The sequence below is a fragment of the Lachnellula hyalina genome (assembly GCF_007821495.1).
Source record: "Lachnellula hyalina strain CBS 185.66 chromosome Unknown contig00073, whole genome shotgun sequence".
NCBI classification, from domain to species: domain Eukaryota; kingdom Fungi; phylum Ascomycota; class Leotiomycetes; order Helotiales; family Lachnaceae; genus Lachnellula; species Lachnellula hyalina.
This window is the reverse complement of record NW_022157187.1, coordinates 113,434-133,665: the sequence shown is the minus strand read 5'-3', so window position 1 is coordinate 133,665 and position 20,232 is coordinate 113,434. Positions and strand designations below refer to the sequence as shown.

Below are 20,232 nucleotides of genomic sequence, written 5' to 3'. Positions count from 1 at the left end.
GTCTAGTCTGGCACCGGACTCGTCACACCTGACCCGCCCTTGCCGAACTCCATCGTGGAGCCTCCAGGACCCTCTCTAATTCAAGTCCGTCGAAAGAAAGCCTCATGCAACCCTGAATTTTGCTGTCGTGGCGTTCCCGGGCGCGTTCCCGGATGTTTTTAGTATTTTGGTGGGTCCTCCGAGGGTCACCGAACAAATCCGAACAAATCCGAGAGCTCTCTTGCCCCGAAATTCGTATATAGTAGACAGATTAACTCTTGTCCGAAACAAACTATATAAGAATAATCCAGCGCTTGTTTGATGGCTTATTAGCAATATCATAAATACCCACTACATCTACATCAATCTTTCGCCATCCAAAAAAAACGTCAATCAATAACACAACGTCAATCTCCATTATGTCAACAGACAAAAGCTACCACCTTTCCAAGTCCAATCAGGACTTGCCTCATATGAATTTCCGTTCCTTTGTCGAAGCACTCAAAGAGGATGGCGACTTGATTGAACTCAATGAAGAGATCGACCCTCATCTCGAGGCGGGGGCTATCATTCGCAAAGTTTGCGAAACCAACGACAAAGCTCCGCTCTTCAATAACATGAAGGGCGCGAAAGATGGACTCTGGCGTCTTCTTGGAGCTCCAGCCTCCCTACGCCGCAATCCCGAAGAAAAATATGGCCGCATTGCTCGCCATCTCGCACTCCCGCCCACGGCGTCTATGAAGGATATCCTCGATAAAATGTTATCTGCCGCTCACGTCGAGCCCATCCCTCCAAACGTTGTGGAGGACGGACCAGTCAAGGAGAACAAGCTCTTCGGTGATGATTTCGACCTCGATTCTCTTCCCGCGCCATGGCTCCACCAAGCAGACGGTGGAAAGTACGTCCAGACATACGGCATGCACATTGTGCAATCACCAGACAAGTCATGGACTAATTGGTCCATAGCTCGGGCCATGGTGCATGACAAAAACCATCTCACTGGTCTAGTTATCGAACCGCAACACATATGGCAGATTCATCAAATGTGGAAGAAAGAGGGGAAAGACGTACCGTGGGCACTTGCTTTCGGCGTCCCACCTGCTGCAATCATGGCCTCTTCCATGCCCATTCCCGACGGTGTCACCGAAGCAGGCTACATTGGTGCCATGACCGGCAACGCGCTGGATGTCGTGAAATGTGAGACGAACGATCTCTACGTACCTGCTAACGCCGAGATCGTGTTTGAGGGCACGCTTTCCATTACCGAGACCGGGCCTGAAGGGCCATTTGGCGAAATGCACGGATACGTTTTCCCTGGAGATACTCACCCGTGGCCGAAGTACAAGGTGAATGCCATCACCTACCGGAACGGAGCTATCATGCCAGTCTCGAACTGTGGGCGCATCACCGACGAGACACATACCTTGATCGGCTCCCTTGCCGCCGCAGAAATCCGTCGAGTGTGCCAAGACGCCGGACTTCCAATCACAGATGCTTTCGCGCCGTTCGAGACGCAGGTAACGTGGGTTGCGCTCAAAGTGGACATCCAGAAGCTCAAGACTATGAACATCACGCCCGAGGATTTCCGCAAAAAGGTGGGGGACTTGGTATTTGCCCATAAAGCGGGATATACGATCCATCGGCTCGTACTTGTTGGAAATGATATTGATGTGTATGAGTGGAAAGACATCATGTTTGCCTTCAGCACTCGATGCCGACCGAATAAGGACGAGACGTTCTTTGAGGAGTGCAGAGGTTTTCCGTTGATTCCATATATGAGTCATGGTACTGGAAGCCCGGTGAAGGGTGGGAAGGTCGTGAGTGACGCGCTGATGCCGAGCGAATATAAGGGTGAGCAGGATTGGCAGCAAGCTAGTTTCAAGCACTCGTACCCCGAGAAGCTGCAAGAGAGTGTTAATGCCAGGTGGTCGAAAACTTGGGGATTTTCAGCGGAAAAGTAGACTAAACAGCTAATTATGAGAAATACAAGTACTATAACCTTCGCAAAAGGCATTTAAATCGTTTTACCACCGAAAAGTCGGAGCAAAATCCGTAAAGATATGTGGTAAGCTAATCGATGTGTTTACAAATTAGTTAGAAATTTTATACATTGTGTTAATGAAAGATACTCCACGGCTAAATCGAGATAATAATACGCGTCGCATTAGAAAGTACAAATAAAGATCAAAAGAGAGGAATAAGGAGCGAGAAACCAAGTATATTTACAAGATACTGAAGTCAGTTACTACAGCAACACGTTTGCTCTACCGTAAACGCGGCTGGAAAGCCTCGTCAATGTAGAGTCGTCACTGCCAAATAACAAACACTAAGCATAACAATTCAACAGCGCACAAATCTACCTATAAACCATACAAAACCACCAGAAATCGCCTTGAACCATCTGTCACTCCAAAAATGCCACCCTCAAAACCCGAACAGGCCAACATGGCAGAAGGAATTCCTAGCACCACACCTACAGCCTCGTCTTCATCCTCAGCCTCGCGCCCCCAATGCCTGTACGTCCCCTGCCCTACTCTCCCTTCCCCCAAAACTATCCATACATACTTATCCCTCCCTTCCCATAGTCACAACCCTCATGTCCCGCAAACGCCCCTCCACCACATCCCCCACTTCGCAATCGCAACCCCCTAAACGCGCCCCTCCCTCCCGCGACGGTCTGCTCGCCTACATCACACACCCCTCCTCCTACCCCTCCACGCGCGTAATCTACCACACGCCATCCTTCGTCGCCATCCACGACCTGTACCCGAAATCCAGCGTCCACACACTGCTGCTCCCGCGCTCAGAAACACACATGCTTATGCACCCCTGCGACGCGTTTGACGATGCGGAGTTCCTCGCGGGTGTGAAAGCTGAGGCTGCGAAGCTGAAGGTGTTGGTTGCGAGGGAGTTGAGGCGGGTGTATGGACCTGGGTCGAAGGCGGATGAGAAGAGAGAGAGAGTTTTGAATGGGGATGTTGAAGCGGATGGGGATGTGGATGTGGATGTAGAGTTACCACAAGGAAGGGATTGGGAAAAAGAGGTCATGGTGGGTGTTCATGCTGGGCCTAGTATGAATCATTTACACGTACATGTCCTGAGCGTTGATCGGTATTCGGAGTGCTTGAAACATCGGAAGCATTATAACAGTTTTGCGACGGGGTTCTTTGTGCCGTTGGAGGAGTTCCCGCTGGGCAGGGAAGAGGTAAGGAAAAGGTCGAATACGATTGGTGGGGATATGAAGTGTTGGAGGTGTGGGGAGAATTTCGGGAAGAAGTTTAAGGAGTTAAAGGCGCATTTGAAGGTGGAATTTGAGGCATGGAAGAGGGAATGATGATAGAGAATTGAGAAAGGACCAAAGGAGGTTGTCCTACCATCAATATCAAAAAGGCAGGTAGATGCATCGAAGGCTAGAAGGGAGTTGGAGAGGGGGTATTAGGGCAAAACCCTTCTTAATCCTTACGGCAAGTGGATATCTCTGGGGCTCTATGCTGCTGATGTGCACGTTGAATAGATAATAATAGTAGAAGAGATGATATACTATTTCAGTATTAGATTGCAGGATCTATACTAAGGGGTTTAGTCTATCTGGACTGTTTGCGCGGACAGATACTAGATATAATTGGTAGATAGACCTAGAATCTTTATATTACCGCAAGATCCTCCAAGGCAAAGTATCCAAACAGACCCGTTCTCATCCGAAGCCAAAGGTTTTCAAATCAACAACTAGGGCATTCTAAATGGAAAGTGTGGTCCAGGAGCTAAGCAAGTTTATGTCACTACCGCCACGAACGCCGCGAGCTAGAAAAGGCTCGATTAGGACGAAGAGAAAACCAGCACACTCATTTCAGGATGCTGAAGAAGATGAATACCATTGCTGCTTCTGCTCAAGGGGGTTCTCTGACGGCCACGACTTTGTGAACGAACATATAGACACATACTTTCACAGAAGGGCCTCGGGTCTGGAAAAGAGCAAGGACCTTGCCATGATTGCGGGAAAGAGGAGCGAAGATTGAGGCGAAAGTAGTTCGTGAGGGTGACTACCGTTGAAGAAAGTGACCTCACACAACACAACGAATTTGTTGATGGCAATGTTCCAAATAAAATTAAGTGGCATGTTCAGCAAAGTACTTTGCGGCTTGGTCTCCCGCTTTCCTTCCAAAAACCACGCATTCCAATAGCGACGAGCCACCGAGACGATTATCTCCGTGAATCCCACCGGTCACCTCTCCAGCAGCCCAAAGGCCCTTGATCGGATTACCTGCTTTATCCAACACCTCACTTTGAGGACTAATCACTACCCCACCCATCGTGAAATGCACAGCCGGTGTCACCCTGCCTACGTACACAACCGAGTCTGGAGAGACATCCCGCAGCTTCCAGTGACCGAAAGCATTTCTACCTAGCGGGTCCACACTGGCTCCAGCAACAATATTCGCATAAGCCTGGATTCCTGCAACAGCACCGTCGCCGAGGTCCGCAACCGTTGTCTTACGCATCAATCCCTTCCAGAGATAGAAACCGACATGAGAAGCTGTACGCTCATATACACCTTCGTCAAGCACAAGCAAGACATCCCATTGCTTCGGTAGGTTATCTGTCGCCGGGACGCTAGTAACAGCAGCCGTAACAACTTTCCTCGTCAACATCTCATTGACAAATCTCTTCCCATCCCGCAACATCAATCCACCTTCGCCCCGCAGCATCTCAGCAGCAAGGAACTTCGCTGGACTCAACACATTCTTCGGATCTACAAAACTGGTGGGGTGAACTTGTACTAAGTCCATGTCGAGAAGCTGTGCTCCAACATGGGTGAGTAGGCCCTGAGATCCGGGACGTGGATCGTTGGTTGATGGGAAGCCGGCGAGGTCGGGCCGGTACGTACTTAACATGCCCTCTGCATCGCCACCAAATCCACCACTAGCGAAGATAACTGGACCATTCAGGACCTTTGTCTCTTCCCCACATGTATACTTCACGCCCGTGACTTCATCTCCAGTCTTCAGCACATCAGTCACGACACACGAAGTCTCAAGATGGAACAGCGGATTCTCGTTGAGGTTCTTCAAAAGCGTCGTTACAATCGAAGCACCAGGAGGCGTTTGTCCCGCGCCCCGATGCGTGCGCGGGAAACTGTGACCGCCTAATTGTGCAACGACGGTAAGATCAACACCCTTCTCATCAACCAGCCACGAAACCGCATCACTTGACGAATTCGTCAGTGTCGAGATCAAGGTTTCTCTCTGCTTCGTAGCCGTGGACAGTGCCGCGCCCGCAGACTTCACCGTGTCCTCGTAGAAACTGGTATCTGAGAGCGGAGGACCAGGTTGGTATTTGGTGGGCGCGCCGTTGATGCCGGATGAGGCTTTCATGGAGTTTCCGCCCGGCTTGGCAAATCGCTCGAGGAGATAGACTGGCGTTTTGTGGGCTATGAGTTGTGAGGCTGCTGAGAGCCCAGCGAGACCCGAACCTATAACGATAGCATGCTTGGTGGTGGATGTCTGGGTCGGTACTTTGGACATGGTGGACATGAAATGTTTGTAGAGCATAGACGTAATAGCGAGAAAGATGGAAAATGATAGGATTTTAAAAAGACGGGGTTGGTTCATGTTTCTCGAGGTTGCGGGGAGATTGTCCTTTATGTCCTATTATCCTTCCCAGTTGGGTAAATGCTCTCCAGATATACATAACTTTTGCTGCTCTTTTAGCATAGTCGTTCGAGGAATGGGCAGATTAATCAGGTGATAAACGGATCTGACTCTCGGGGGTCGGGAAAAGGCCTGGGATAGGAATATCTGACGGAGAATGTGCATAACTAGAGTAAGAAGTATACTTGACTATGCGGACCGTGAATGATTTCGGAAATGAGACGCAGAGTGATATTATAAGAGACACGGCATAGGATTTGAGGTTGATGTTGATGTTGGGTTCGAGCCGAGCCGAGGCCGAGGTCCGGCAGTGGTGACTAAGCTCAGAACGCGGGCCGAGAGTTTCCGCCGTACCGTGCTTTGCTTCAACCTCCTGCAGACTTCAATCTACACCATTTTCCTTCTCCGGCAGAGAATTACTGCGATTGTGGCGGCTCATAAAGGAACGAGCCATTGCTCCGAAGCCTCTGGGTGGTGCTAATACTGGCCGGTCTAGCTCTCGTTGCCGACCGGCCGTTGGTTGCTCTTGCATCGAGCCCGCGTGTACCGTGGCAAGCAGTTGAACCTCTTCGCTTGACAGGTCGTGCATCTCTGCGTTTTCGCCCATCAGTTGGCCATTGCTATTACATGGCTGGAGACTAGTGGCGTTCCTTATGGCTACTTTGCCAGTCTCTCTGGCACCTGGATCGGTTCCCTTCTTGGACGACACATGGACTTCTTTCCTGCGTTTCTTAGAGCCTCCATCTTGTCCTGTAGTGATGTTCCGTTTACCGGCTTTGCGCTTTTGCTTGTCCACGGTACGATTTAAATGGCTTTCGGTCATGTGATGAGAAAGCCCTTGTAGGGTTGTGAATGTGCGCGAGCAGTGTACACAAATATTCGTTTGAGGGTCACTCCTGTCCCCTATATCCCGCTTTTGCTGAGTTGCTTGTTTGGAGCCCGATGGTGCACGAGGCTTCTTAGCCGACTTCGTGCGATATGGGATTGAATCGACCATATCAGCTGGATCCGAAACTAGATCCTCGGATTCTTTATAGTCCATTGAACGAGCTTGCCGGAGGGAAACTCTTCTAGGTTTTTGGACCCCATGCTCTACCTCAAAAGAGGTCGACGACCCTAAAGTTGACACAGAGCCATTTGATTCCGTGGGGTCAGAGTGGGTAATTTGCTCGTCCTGGTCGGGTCGTCCACCTTCTTCGGACGAGTCTATGCTTCGCCCGTGTGTCTCTAGGAAGCCAAGTCCACGATGGACCATACGCGTGTGTGTAGCGACTGCACGTTTATTTTCGAATCGCTTGCTGCAAACTTTACACTCAAGACGATTCGTTTCTGAATCTTCCTGGCCACTATAGTCTGATTCAGACTCTGGGATCTCTGCTCTCTTTTTAACTGGAGGTCTGTGCTCTAGTTTCAAGTGCTCTTGATAAAGAATCAAGATTAGCTTAATATTCCTAGCTAAAGCTTCTTGGAACTTACTATCTCTCTGATGTCGATTGCGGCTAGAAATGGTACTAAACTGTGCGTTGCAAATATCACATGCTGGACGTTTATCTTGTTCGGGCTTGCTGCCCTGGGACGAGCGCTCCATAGTATGGAGGCTAGTGCCAGAATCACTGACATGCTTCTTCGCTGTAGGCGCTGAAAAGGTCGTTGTGGGTTGTGGCGTGATGGGACTCACCGTTGGTGAATGAGCTTGTCTCACTTGCAGGTGGTTGACTATATTGTTTGGTTCCTTGTTCCTTATTGGCCTTGGAGTCATAATAGTCATAGAGTTCGCCAAGATTGGTCTGGAGAAACCTGGACTGTGGGGGAACATTCTCACTGGTGCATGCCTAAGATGATTGCCGTTCCTAGGAGCTCTAGCTTCCTCGCTCTTTGTCGCTATCACAAACGTGTTGTATTTTGAAAGTTTGGCTCGTTCGTCCGGGCTCTTGGTAATGAAGTTCTTGGAGCTCACTAACGCGTCTGCGAAGTCGTCTCGGGGCACAGAGGCAACAGCCGCATAAACGTGCAATGACGCGTATCGCCAGGTTTCATTCTGCACATAATCATCGAGTCCTCTGCGGCCACTGAAATCACCTTGGGAAGTTTCTCGTTGCTCTTGCACGTGGGGAGTGCCCAGCGGATAAATCACGAATTCAAATCGACAGTTTGTTGATACCGTTGCCGCTTTAAGTCGAAGTGCTGCTTTGAAAACCCCCTCAAGACGAAATCGTCTGTCTTCACATGCCTCGTGGTCCTCGCCCCAAGATGCGAATGTCGTCGGTTCGGATACTGTGTTTGCGAAGAGGGGCTCTAGCGCTCTTGAGAATCGGGCTGCCAGCTCGGCAGCTTTTCTTGGTATGACGACCTCTTTAAAATACGGTCTATCGTTAGTCAATACCGAGTGTGCTGCTAACTCAAGGTTGTGTAATCTCTTCCAACCCGCTGCAGTTATCAGCCTTGATACATCTTAGCATGTTGAGTTTGTTGGGAGACTTACCATGCCGACTTACGATTTCACGATACACCCCTAGCACGCGTGTATCTGATGGCGCAAAGTCGGGAAATCTGGTCGCAAACACCCATTGGTGAAGAGCGCCAACCACAAAAGCCCTAAGAATCGTTTCGGCATTGAACTTAAGCATTGCACTCCACAGCCAGCCGACGACGTCATCTTTCTCGACGCTATCATTTGATATGGTCTCGACTAGAGAACCAAGATCAGAGTTGGCGCTGAAGTTGGGGGTTACCATATTATTATTGTTAGATGGTGCGATGCATTCTAGCTCTGATCTAATCTGAGCCATCTCGTCATCTAGAACGTTTGGATCAAGTAATCCTTGGCGAGATTCATCCTTTTCAATAAACTGTTCCAGCTCTGACGTTCTTTTCACCCGCTGGCGTAGTTGCCAGATTTCTTGGCTTTTATCAAATAGGGTAGCCTCTAGAGGATCAGGCCCTGCTGCTGCGCGTTCTTGTTGAGCCAGCAACAGGTTTCTATTGGTGGCTCGCAATTCTCTGATCTCCCAGCTCAGTTTTTGTTCTCGCTCGTTACAGGCTTCTACCTCTTGCCTCCACTCGGCCCGGATTCCTTGTATTTCTTGATTTTTGGAGGTCCGAGGTCGTGGACTTTTGGTTTGATGATTAGGTCGAGCGGCCTATCCTCAAAATGTGTCAGCTGAGGTCCTGGTAACTATTTAAATAAATCATACTTACCATTGCTATCTGAGTTTCATTCTGCTCTTGATCTTCTCTGCCATGCATTTTTGCTCGGCCTAGCTGAGGCGTATGATGACACTCCATTGTCGAGTCACTTGGGTGCTTTTTGCTTAACATATGTGAGTTTTTTAATGTGTACTGCGAAACTTTTTTCGCGATTTCTTGACGGAGGTTGTCAGGTATTCCAATAATAGACGATGATCCCTTTGCTAGAATGTGGCGAAAACCAGGAGGCTGCTTGGATCCTGCAAATTTTCGTGATTCGTTGGTAATCTTGTATTCCACTTGCTTTAAAGTAAATGAAACGGTGCTGCCAGATCGAGCAGCTCTCCAGTTGGTCAATTGCTGATTGATGGTGCCTATGAAATCCAAGCGGTTTTGGACACAAAAGTCGAGCCACGCAAACAGATTAACCTTATCTTCGTCTTCCCAGAGTCTTTCCGTCGGCATAGCTTTTTGCTGGAGGGAAAGCGGTCTACAATTTAAAACTTATACTCTCGTAGCTTTAATCGGGAGTGGGACGAAAACTGCTGGCCAAACAAATGGAGAAAATTGTGTGACAATGAAAGGCATTGGGGGAGCTCATAGACCCCGAAAACCAGGCGGAAGACCCCCGATTAGACGGAAATGGTTGTTATCGCTGAATTTTGTTTTCTTGTTTGCTTACTGGGATTCTTCATGGTTGTACGGAGGTGTGGCTGAAACATGTAACGGCAAGGACAGCGGATTTTCGCGAATGGGATGCATCCCTCAGTTTCCCCGCGCTTGAACAACAAGGTGTTGAAAAAAAGAAACATGTTTGTTGGGGGCATTTTCTCGCAAATCGTGCAAAGTTGTAGTTGATAGTTTGATACACTTTATCATCGAAGAATCATTCAACGAGCTATAAAAAAGATCTTTGTCCGCAGATAGGGAAGATGTTGATCGCTACGATTGATTCTGCTTTTAAGAATTCTTGATCCTTATTCACGACGGTATATCCGAGAGCCACTATGAGGCTCACCCGCATATTCACGTACGCTTTGACGCACATATTTGCTATGCTGTTGCCTGCAAGCCATTGCATGAGTCAATTTCCTATCTGCCGGGTAAACGGGTCGAACGTTTGCTTTGAATGGCACAAGCCCGCGTTTTGGATTACGCTGCATCAATAAGGGCTTATCTATTGCCTGGGATTCTCATAGATGCCTCGGAAAGATGTACTCCGTATTTAGACAAATATGTCGCAGGCGCCAGTATGAAACTCAAATCAACTCGACATTGGATCTGATATTCTTTTCACATCAAAACCCAATAAGCTTTATTTTTCGCTTTGAATTTGTGTATCAGCCACATTTGCAAAAATGGATTTCTTAGATCCCGCCCAGTTTCAAGTGCTTCAAGATTTGCTCAAGAATAAAAGCTTCATAGAAAGTGTTCGAGCTGGAAACAAAATCGATGATGGATCTGTCTCTGCCTCCACTCCGACAGGCAACCCGCATGAATCCTCCGCCAGACTAGCGAGTCAAGATGGTATCTCCAATTTACAGCCGTCTCCAGAACGTCAAAGAACAACAGACGGCATCTCAAAAAGTGATCTGAGAGTTGTTGCAAACCCTCAAACTCATTATCCAGGCCAAAATAGTCGCCGAGATCAGAGCCTTGACCACGTCGAATTTGCGCAAACGCCCTCAGCTCAGAGACAACTCCCTGAAGTATTGTCAACCCAACAATCAAAACCGCCACATCGATCTGATCTTAATGCTCGAAAAAATCACGCCCAGAAAAAGGACCACGCTGTTGTTGCACTAGATTCACGAATCACGAAGATGAACACTTCCCGCCCGGCGAGCAATTCCGTGCGAGCATCTAATAGTTCGAAGAATACTGCAAGACGACCATCGTTACAAGTTGCCCCAAACAAAGACACAGCAGCTGTGGGATCGAGGGCGTCAAATACTTTGGACTTTCCGAGAAAGTTTATAGTTGGACTGGATTTCGGAACAACAACCACGGCCGTTTCATATTACTCACATCCCGTGGAAGACCTTGCCCCTATGGCGCTCCCTGGAGAAGTGCAGAGTATCATGGACTGGCCAGGAGATGACATGTATGGGCTCCGGAAGCAAGTTCCAACCGAAAGCTGGTATTCTTCCATCCCAAGAATTCGGACCCCATTACAGGATCAGCTTGGCCTCGACAACATAGATTCCGAGTCATCTGACAGCAGCTCTGATGAAGAAGACATGATTTCAGACGCTTCCAGGCCCGAAGCTCCATGTATGCCACACCCAGAGACTCTGGATCGAGAGTCTGGTACATATAAGCTAGGAGGTTGCAATTGTGCAGAATCCACGGAGTATATATGGGGCTATGATGTTTTCAATGAGAGATACCTTGAAGTCACCAACCGGGATGCACATACTCGCATCGAAAGATGCAAGTCAATGTTGGTGAGATCTAAATATACCCAAGGTGACCGAGATGTTCTTCGCGCCTCCTTGAATCATCTGCTAGAGCTCAAAGTCATCCGTAAATACGGGAAAATGGATGTTCCAATTCCAAGAGACATTCAAGACGTTATCTCGGACTTCTTGACCCCGGTGCTCGCACATACTGGGCAACAATTGACACAATTCGCTGGCTTGACCGAGCAATGTCCTGTTTCTTTTGTCATAACAGTTCCTGTTATTTGGTCAACTCATTCATCACGAGTCTTTCAATATGCTATGGAGGATGCTATACGGCATTCTGGATTTGGTGACCTTAGGCATGGCCAAATCGATAACCTGTACATCACAACGGAACCCGAGGCAGCGGCAACGTATCTCCTTGCTACTGCTAACAATCTTCTGGTGAGTTATGCTTCTTCAATTCTAATAGTAATTAAGATACTTATTACTATAGGCTGGCGATACCATCATTGTTCTCGATTGTGGCGGTGGAACTGTTGATGGGTCTACTCATGAGCTTGACAACTCGACTCCGTTAAGGCTCCGGAGACAGATTGGACAAACCAACTGGTGAGAGATAATCGTGCTACGTATGGTATACACTCAAGGCTGACATACTCAGGGGATAACTGCGGGAGTAGTTATTTGAATGATCTTTATGCTGAACGACTATTGGTACGTCTGAAAGACGAGCATTATCTCGACTGCAGTGGCCACACCAGATTGTCCATCGTCAGCAACTTGATCCCAGCTTTTGAAAGGGTCCATAAGAGGCGCAAGAATGTTGCGGACAGACCAACACTGCGAATTCCGGTTCCCGGTCTAAAAGGGGATAAAGAAAGGGGATTGGTAGGCAGAGCTGCCAAGCGCTTCGAGAATAACGTGTTGCTTTTCAACTGGTAAGAATCTTCTATCCACTAAAGATTTCATGACTTACGATAATGTCTACCTGCAGTGACGATTTCGAGGCTGTGTTTTTTCCAATTCTTCGACGAGTTGCTTGTGTTCTGAGACCACAGCTCGAACTCGCTATTCGTGCAGGCAAAGAGCCAAAGGTATGATTCAAGCACTCTAATCTATTAAGTAATTAGGGTGCTAACTCTCGACATAGAAAGTCTTTCTCGTTGGTGGTTTTGGGGGTTGTCCCTCTTTGATAAGCTACCTTAGAAGCTTCCTTCTCAATTTCACCAAAGAAGCCCGGTTAGACTACGAGATAACTCTCGTCGAGCCCATCGGCCACCATGATAGGTTGCTTAATCTTTCTTGTATCACATCCGTGCTAATACTAAGCAGTTCAACTACTGTCGCGTGTGGCAGCGTTCTCAATCACCTGGATTTGAGCACCAGCCGTGGTGAAGAGAGATTGGCCCATTCGAGCTTTGGGTTTCTCCGAATCGAAGAATATGATCCCGACGAATGGCGCGGCCACGAAGCTGCCGAACCGTTCCTCGATAAGTTTGACGGCCAATGGTGTGTTAAAGTAATCAACTACTTTATGGTCAAGGTGAGATACACATCTTAGCACGAACCATGGCTCTCCCGTTCTGATTCTATATAGGACACACCGATATTGCGCAAGAACACTTTCGAGCCGTGCAGATCGGTCCATGCTTTTAAAATCAATGCAAAAAGGTTTTTGTGTGAAGAGGTTGTGTATGTTTCGGACTTTGCTACAGAGTCTCATTACACTGTTGGCCATCCTAAGAACAGATGTGAACCCCCCATTTCCTCTCATTTTTCCTAAGCGTCATGGCTGTCTCTGATGTACTTTCTAACAACGGATCTTTTAGATGCTCAAGTGTCTGGCAAAATGATCATCGACATGACACATCTCAAGACCGAAAATGGCCTCCAACCTACATATCCGGAGGCCGATGAGGATGGTGTTGTTTGTGGACAGCCCCATTACAAGGTCGAGTTTGATCTGTTTCCTATTGCGGAAGACAGAAACTTGAGATATGAAGCAAGGGACATAGATACAGGTGCTGTTCTTAAAACAGGGCAAATTAGTATTGCGGCAGCTTTCAAGCCCGGCACACATTGAAGTTCTTGCATGGCCGGATAGTTGCTCTACTTCGTTGTATAGATGCAGACCAATAAGTGTTGAATCTACAAATTGTTAGAAGGCCCATGATAAGGGTTTGAAGGCATGTGTGTGCTAAATGAAATAGATTACGCATACGCCCAAAGGACCATGAATAGCCAAGCCGCCATATCTTGAGTTGCAATGCCTCGAGCTCTCATTTCAGTTTCGAGTGTGCCAGCGAGCCACGACGTGCCAGTGCGCTTTTGTTTTGGTAGTTCAAGGTAAAGTGAATGATAAGCTGTCTTGGGATAACAATTCAAAGGAAATCATGCGAGGAAGTCATTGATCCCGCTACTGTATGATTGTTAGCGTGGCTCGCGCGGCCGCCGCCCTAAGCAGCCTTACGGGTAGGGCTGAGACGGACCGGACCGTGCATCTGGAGGATCAAGCCTGTCCTGTCCGTGTTGGTGAGGAATTACGGGGCTCATGGCAGGGGTGAAGATTACAGGTGTCGATTGGATATAATTTCAGTTGCATGGGCCACGTCTTTTGGCCAATCGATTCTTGTTGCCAACAGTTGGCCCCATCTGACCCGTTTGTTTGCATGTCCTTCAGCATCTCTCATCGACAGCCACCCTTCTTTCAAGCTTCCCATGTCCCGCAACTCCAGCAGTATTGTGAATTTCCTCATCCCCAGCTCATTTCAGACGCTACCACCAATATGTCGGGGTCTGCAGAAGTTGGAGCCGTTCCTTTAGGGTCTGTTCTTGTCACTGGTGGCTGTGGATTCATCGGGTTCGTATGCTTCCATCCCAAAACTATCAAGGGGCCGGGTGAGTTTTTGAGACGGCTGTGAAGATGTGGTTCACGAGCTTTGCTCCTAGGCTCCCCAAATGACAGGTGGAAACACATGCTAACTTCAGTATAGCTCCCATCTTGTTGATAAGATCCTGGCTTCCGAGCCCACTTCCCAAGTCCATGTCATCGACATCAACACGACTCGCAATCGTCTCAACAACCCGCGTGTCACATACCACACCATTGATATCGCAAATCTGTTGGAAGTGGAATCTGCAATGCGTGCCGCTCGACCACGCACCATCTTCCATGTAGCCTGCCCTGACTCAATGGTCACCCTAGAAGTGTCAATCTTCCACAAGGTGAACGTCATTGGTGCCCGGAATTTGATCAAGGCAGCTGAGAAAGTTGGTACTGTTCACGCTTTTGTCAATACTTCCATATCCTCGGTCATTCACGACAACGTTTCTGACCTTATCGATGCCGACGAGACCCTTCCCGTGCTTCAGTACCCGGCCCAAAAAAGAGTTTACACTCTCACGAAAGCGGAAGCAGAAGCCGAAATCCTTGCAGCCAACCGTAAACATGGCGACTCTTCCATGCTAACGGTGTCAATGCGACCTGCTACGGCATTCGGTGAACGTGACTCGATTTGTATGGGGAAAATCGTCTCAACTTGTCGAGGAGGAAAAGCTAGGTTCCAGATTGGCCCTGGAAAAAACCAGTATGACTTTATATATGTTGGAAACCTAGTCGATGCTCATCTTTTGGCGGCGTATGCTCTGGTGCGTGCCTACGGCAAGCCAGCCCCTCCGAAAGACAAACGAGTTGACGGAGAAACTTCCAATGTCACTAACGACGAGCGCGTATTGTTTTGGGAGTTTCATCGTTCGATTTCTGCTTCTGTAGGCATTCCTATCAGCCAACGAGATATCAAGATTGTTCCCAGGTGGTAACCACCAGCAAACACCTGCTGTTGTATGTTTTTTTTTTTCTTTTGGTAGCGGGGGTGTTTTATAGCTTGTCCTCCTTCCTCCTGTACTTAGACGATGCTGAGGGAATTATAGGATGTGTCGAGAAACATGGCGTGGGCTTGGATTTTAAACGTATCTGCTCTCATCAACACCATAGCTACCTAACACTTTCTCCAAGCCAGCTAACCAAGTCATATATATAAAAAGACCGTGATCATGAATTACCCAGTACTATGCAACACAGCGGCCTAAACGCCTTGTGCGCCACGAAAACAATATCTGATTTCAACCGACATTTAACATCTGGATTCGGAACAAATAAACTATTCCAGAACGTATAATGCAGATTTTGCATCGAATATCAGATAAACAAATCCTCTCACTCGTCGTAAAAATAAGTAGCGGCACTTATCATTTAGAGTTTAATACATATATGCAGAATCGATGTGGAAAGGGGTTCGCTTAATTAGCCCTTGCCCCTTGTTTCTGCAAAGCCAACCATCCACCCCGATCACTGCATCAGCACCAGCGCAAAAAGTGAACGATCACAAGCATGATTCTCCAAAATCTCATACAACTGATTATACATCTTTTGATAAAATGTATTTCTATCAAATCAGGTTGTTAAAGATTCGCTTCATTTAGAAACGCTGCCGCGTCACGCACTACTAGGGCGGCAGCACTGCGGCTAGACAAGGAGACAGGGCACACAACCGGGCGCAAAATGTTTGTTATTATATTTCAACTAAGATAATTGTATGAAGAGTCTTATTATATAAAACAAGTCCTGATAGCTCGGTGACGAGGGTCTTTTGCTAGTATAACTTCACGGATACAAGCTGAGAGATTAGATCAGAAAGTCTTTATTCTCTTTTCTTTTAGTAATATGTAGATTGATTGAATTTCTAATTTACTTAAACAGAGACTTGATCACCCCTTGACGTAATTCGCAACCAGAAATCTTGCTGGAAGAATATACCATGACATCGGCTCTTCCAAGGATTTGTTGGATTAATAACAGCAATATCATAGTTTCGGAACAACTACCACGAGTATCTATTAGCACTCGAGTCCAAGCTCGAAGGGGAAATCTTTCTTACCTCTACGAGCGTCTTATTCAACGTCATATTAGCGATCTTTATCCCGAGACAGCTCGTCCCACCGTGACCAAAAACCAACTCATGAACTCTTTCCATCCGATTCAATTTCGCAGGATCTTTTTCAAACCATCGGTCTGGTCTAAAAACATCTGCATCATGCCCAAAGACTTCATTTAGCAGAGTGCCCGCCATGTTGATGCCGATATTCGTGCCAGCGGGAACGAAGTGTCCCAGGATGGTATCTCCTCCCGCTGGAACGGCGCGTTCTCGCAGAGATGTTATGGGAGGGAAGATCCGTAGTCCTTCTTTGATGCAAGCTTGGAGGAAAGGCAGGTTTGCTGCTTCCTCGTTTGCCATAGGATTGGATATCTTACCCGTCATGGAAGCGGTTGAGATTTCATTCACGAGACGAGAGTAGACTTGAGGGTTGGTGGCGATGTGGAGGATGGTACCACGGAGTGAGGTGGCGGTGGTATCAGATCCAGCGAAACTAGAGGAGATATTTATAAGACTAAGACTAAAGATGAAGGCAAAAGCCTGCTCTGGAAAACTTACAGGGATATTGTAATCTCAGACTCGGCTTGTTCGCGTGGGATTTTGTTCCTCAGAAACGATCCGAGGATATCATTCCGAGGAACGGCATCGGGTTCAAAGCGCTCGTCCACAACCTTACGAGAGATCTGCCACATCGGGTTGTTGTCAGAACTGGAAGAGAGAGTGTGGTTTGTCTTGGATTCTAGTACGTACCCCTACAATTTTGCCAAGTCCGTCTTCATCCGTAGGCTGAGGCAAGAGCCTATTTTTCAAGAATGGAATACTGCATATAGCAGAGAGTACACGGTTTAGTTCAACAATTACGGAAAAGTTCTCGATAAAGGGTAAGCGGGATTCTAGAGTCGCTATAAAGCCGTACACGTCGCCATGTGTCTTGACGAATCCGAAAGGTTTCCCAAAGCATAAGTGCGAGATTACATCCGTGGTGAGGTACTGCATACTGCGGGCCATGTCAAACTTGACTGTTTTCGAGGCATCTGAAGCTGCGTTGCAACTGATGTATGAGATCCATTCAGCGATCCTTTCATTGATCGTCGACTCGAGTTCGTCAACGTCATTTCCGGCATACTGAAATTATGATCAGCCGTGAACACTTCTTGGCATGCGTTGACTTACTCCCGCTGCCATTTGTTGACGCAAAACCCGGTGTTTCTTCTCATCTCTCTCGGTTATTAGGTTCGCCCTGTGCGGATCAATTCTCAGAGAATCATACCACGGTCCGCGTGTGTATAATGAACGAGCTGCTAGCATCTTACGGATAGCTTCTGGATCGCTAAGTAAGAGGTGATTAGGACCAATACGGGCGAGAGGTCCTACATGGTATAAGCGGTTGGGAGTAAGACGATTCTTGACAGAGAAAAAAACAAACCATATTGATTGTTGACTCCCACGTATATTTTGGATGAGTTCTCGGAAGCCAGAGTTCTTAACATCCAGAGTCTTGTAAACGGTGCCCATGTTGGACCTGGTATAGTCCTTAAATGAAGGTACCGTGTAGCTAGCATGCGGCAAAAGACATATAAAAACAAGACAGCAGCAACGAGCGGAACATGTTGAACTTTAACTAGTTGTTGTAGTTTGACTAGCTGAAGATCTAAAAGATGGCGGGCAATCATAGCTGCGATCTTTTTTCAGTCTAGACAAAATTCTTGGATACAAGTGCACTGGTGGTGATAATATTAAAAGGTTGGAGGTATGACCAAAAAGGATGGTCTGACAGCGTGTTACCTTGTGAGGCAACAATTATTCCTATCGTAGATCAGCAACTCCTAAAGAGACAAGACTATCCTTTTAAACATAAGCTCGTCCAGTGGCAGTGCAGCTGAATCCCTTATCTACGAGACGCATACAAACCAACATTGAGGCCCATTTTCCTCAGGGACTCGACTTCTGGTATGATGCATTGCTTTGAAGTATATTCACCCCCGCTCCGCCCATGCCCGCTATTCTTTGTTGCATTCTTGCTTCTCCGCGAACCCACCAGTAAAAATTACCAGAATATGCCAAGAACTAACACTACCGGGCTTACTTCCTGTAAGACAAAAGCTGACTGCTAGTGTCAGCAGCTGCAACTGAAAATGCGCAGTGGTGGGGCATTTGATGTATTAGGAAAGACTCAAACACAGTTTGCTGCTGCACGAAATACAAGCTACTAGGCGCATTATGCTTGGCGGTTACTACGAAGTATGTATACTTACCTTTTATCTGGCGTTCTATTGTGGAACCTCGCAATGGATTCGCCTAAAATAGCCCCCAAACGATCTGGTGTTACGGCGGTACGAGTATATGATTTTAAATCCCGTAGCGCGCTATATTTAGATTTCCTGCTCGCTTGAGATCTACAACATCAGATGGAAAAGGCTGGTACTAATTCATCGACTGAACCAATGTGCGCAAATAGAGGATTACAAAGTACCGTAACCATCTGCCGGACCGTGAGTAATCAGATCAAAAAACCACCTTTGATATACTTTGTTTGCAACATTGATTCGACCTTGGCGCTGCTGCTGACACGATTGAACAGGCATATGGGTATCGCGTACTCCGCAATCTTTACGGAGATACATCCAGCCCAAAAGTTGTATCACCAAAGATTACCTATTGCCAAGGCCGAGGTAGTTCTCAGTGGTGCTCTTACGAGCTGTACAGTAGCTCGGCCAATTGCCCTCAGGGATAGGCCCAGTTGGGATAACTCTACGCCTATACATCTATTACTTACATGCTTATGCCCGAAAAACATCACCGGTGGGGTACTTGTATACTAGATACGATAAGACATAGCTACTAGCCGCTGCGTCGTTCAATATATGCAAGTCTGGCATATGCTATGCTAAGTTATGCAAGTATGCATAATAATGCTTGCAAGGTTAAGTCCACTATCTGCAACGTTACTAATTAAGATAAAAACAGCAGAATGCTATTTATAATAAAACTTAAACATGCTATACATATAGTTAAAGGGATTTACATGCAAGCTCCTATACCTAGGTATTGGAACTAAGAAATACCAGCCACACCCTAGCAAGAAGGATTCTCTGCCTAATAGAGTAACTCGTCGCATATGCGGCGTAATGACATTAGAAGAAAATAAATGCATGCACGATTTTATTCACAGAGGACCCCAGTTGCAGTACCTGCAGTACTATATTAGCCGGATAGCACCTGGAAATCCGAACCCGAACTCTCGGCATTTCTTCGTAACACAGGTGGTATTCTGGCACATCCGGCCATTGGGGGCGTTTTCTCTAGGCGTTGATGATCCTTCCACGGGCAGACCAATCAGAATGTTAGCATCACGAACCAGGGGCCTAGTGAAAACCCCCGCCCCCACATACACTGGTACTCCACGAGCTGCCCGCTATATTTTTATTGCGATGATCTTTCTAGCATTAATGCGAATTCCCAACCTGTTGATCAGACAGAGGCAATCAATATGTTTTCTGATTATTTGCAGCCCGTTGCTGATAATTTAGCCAAGTTGGGAGTGTCAAGTTCAGCTCTGAATAACGGTACCATTGCTCTAGTTAGCCTTGTATCATTATGGCTTGTTTGGAGGATTTGGAGGTTCACGATATCTGCATTTTTGTGGCCTAAAGACCCAAGCATGCTGCCTTACTCGCTTCCATTGATAGGTAAAAGATTCCTGTTTGTTTTTCAAAATATATTCAGAGTAGCCGATCCATCTAATGCTCTTTAACAGGACATACATTCCAATTCATATGGGATCCCGTGGGCACGCTTCGTCGTGGAGAGTAAGTCTTAAATTCGAACAATTTTATAATCTATAGAAGGCTAACATATTTGAAGTCGTCATTTCGAAGGCGATGGCCCTTTTGCAATCATGGTCGGCGGGTTTCGGTTAGTCATTATTCGCAAACCGGAAGATGCACAATCGGTGTGGAAAAATAGCAAAGCCCTGTCATTCGACTCCTTTATAGAAACAGCCTACAGCGGGATTGGTGTTCCAAAGGCTTCCTACCACCCATTGTTTCAAAAAAATCCAGCTCAATTGTACCATGG

General features: G+C 47.2%; 5 protein-coding genes across 5 annotated transcripts; 3 read left to right on the top strand and 2 right to left on the bottom strand.

Moving 5' to 3' along the window:
• Positions 1 to 398: 398 nt before the first annotated feature.
• Positions 399 to 1,940, top strand: fdc1_0 (Ferulic acid decarboxylase; the record flags this gene model as incomplete). Its single annotated transcript, XM_031150768.1, has 1 exon — positions 399 to 1,940. The coding sequence occupies one exon, from the start codon at positions 399 to 401 to the stop codon at positions 1,938 to 1,940; it is 1,542 nt and encodes a 513-aa protein (XP_031005066.1).
• Positions 1,941 to 2,326: 386 nt separating this feature from the next.
• hnt3 (Aprataxin-like protein) lies at positions 2,327 to 3,313 on the top strand (the record flags this gene model as incomplete). The annotated part of the gene is made up of 2 exons (XM_031150767.1): positions 2,327 to 2,495; positions 2,565 to 3,313. Coding segments are annotated over 2 exons (918 nt in total), but the record flags the coding sequence as incomplete, so codon positions are not given.
• Positions 3,314 to 4,085: 772 nt separating this feature from the next.
• On the bottom strand, positions 4,086 to 5,501 carry OSM1 (Fumarate reductase; the record flags this gene model as incomplete). The annotated part of the gene is made up of 1 exon (XM_031150766.1): positions 4,086 to 5,501. The coding sequence occupies one exon, from the start codon at positions 5,499 to 5,501 to the stop codon at positions 4,086 to 4,088; it is 1,416 nt and encodes a 471-aa protein (XP_031005059.1).
• Positions 5,502 to 14,007: 8,506 nt separating this feature from the next.
• On the top strand, positions 14,008 to 15,040 carry ERG26_2 (Sterol-4-alpha-carboxylate 3-dehydrogenase,decarboxylating; the record flags this gene model as incomplete). Its single annotated transcript, XM_031150765.1, has 2 exons — positions 14,008 to 14,081; positions 14,215 to 15,040. The coding sequence occupies 2 exons, from the start codon at positions 14,008 to 14,010 to the stop codon at positions 15,038 to 15,040; spliced, it is 900 nt and encodes a 299-aa protein (XP_031005057.1).
• A 932-nt stretch (positions 15,041 to 15,972) lies between these two features.
• Positions 15,973 to 17,670, bottom strand: gsfF_1 (Cytochrome P450 monooxygenase; the record flags this gene model as incomplete). Its single annotated transcript, XM_031150764.1, has 5 exons — positions 15,973 to 16,101; positions 16,159 to 16,648; positions 16,714 to 16,838; positions 16,906 to 17,280; positions 17,329 to 17,670. 5 exons carry the CDS (start codon positions 17,668 to 17,670, stop codon positions 15,973 to 15,975), a joined length of 1,461 nt encoding a protein of 486 aa, XP_031005058.1.
• Between the last annotated feature and the right edge of the window lie 2,562 nt (positions 17,671 to 20,232).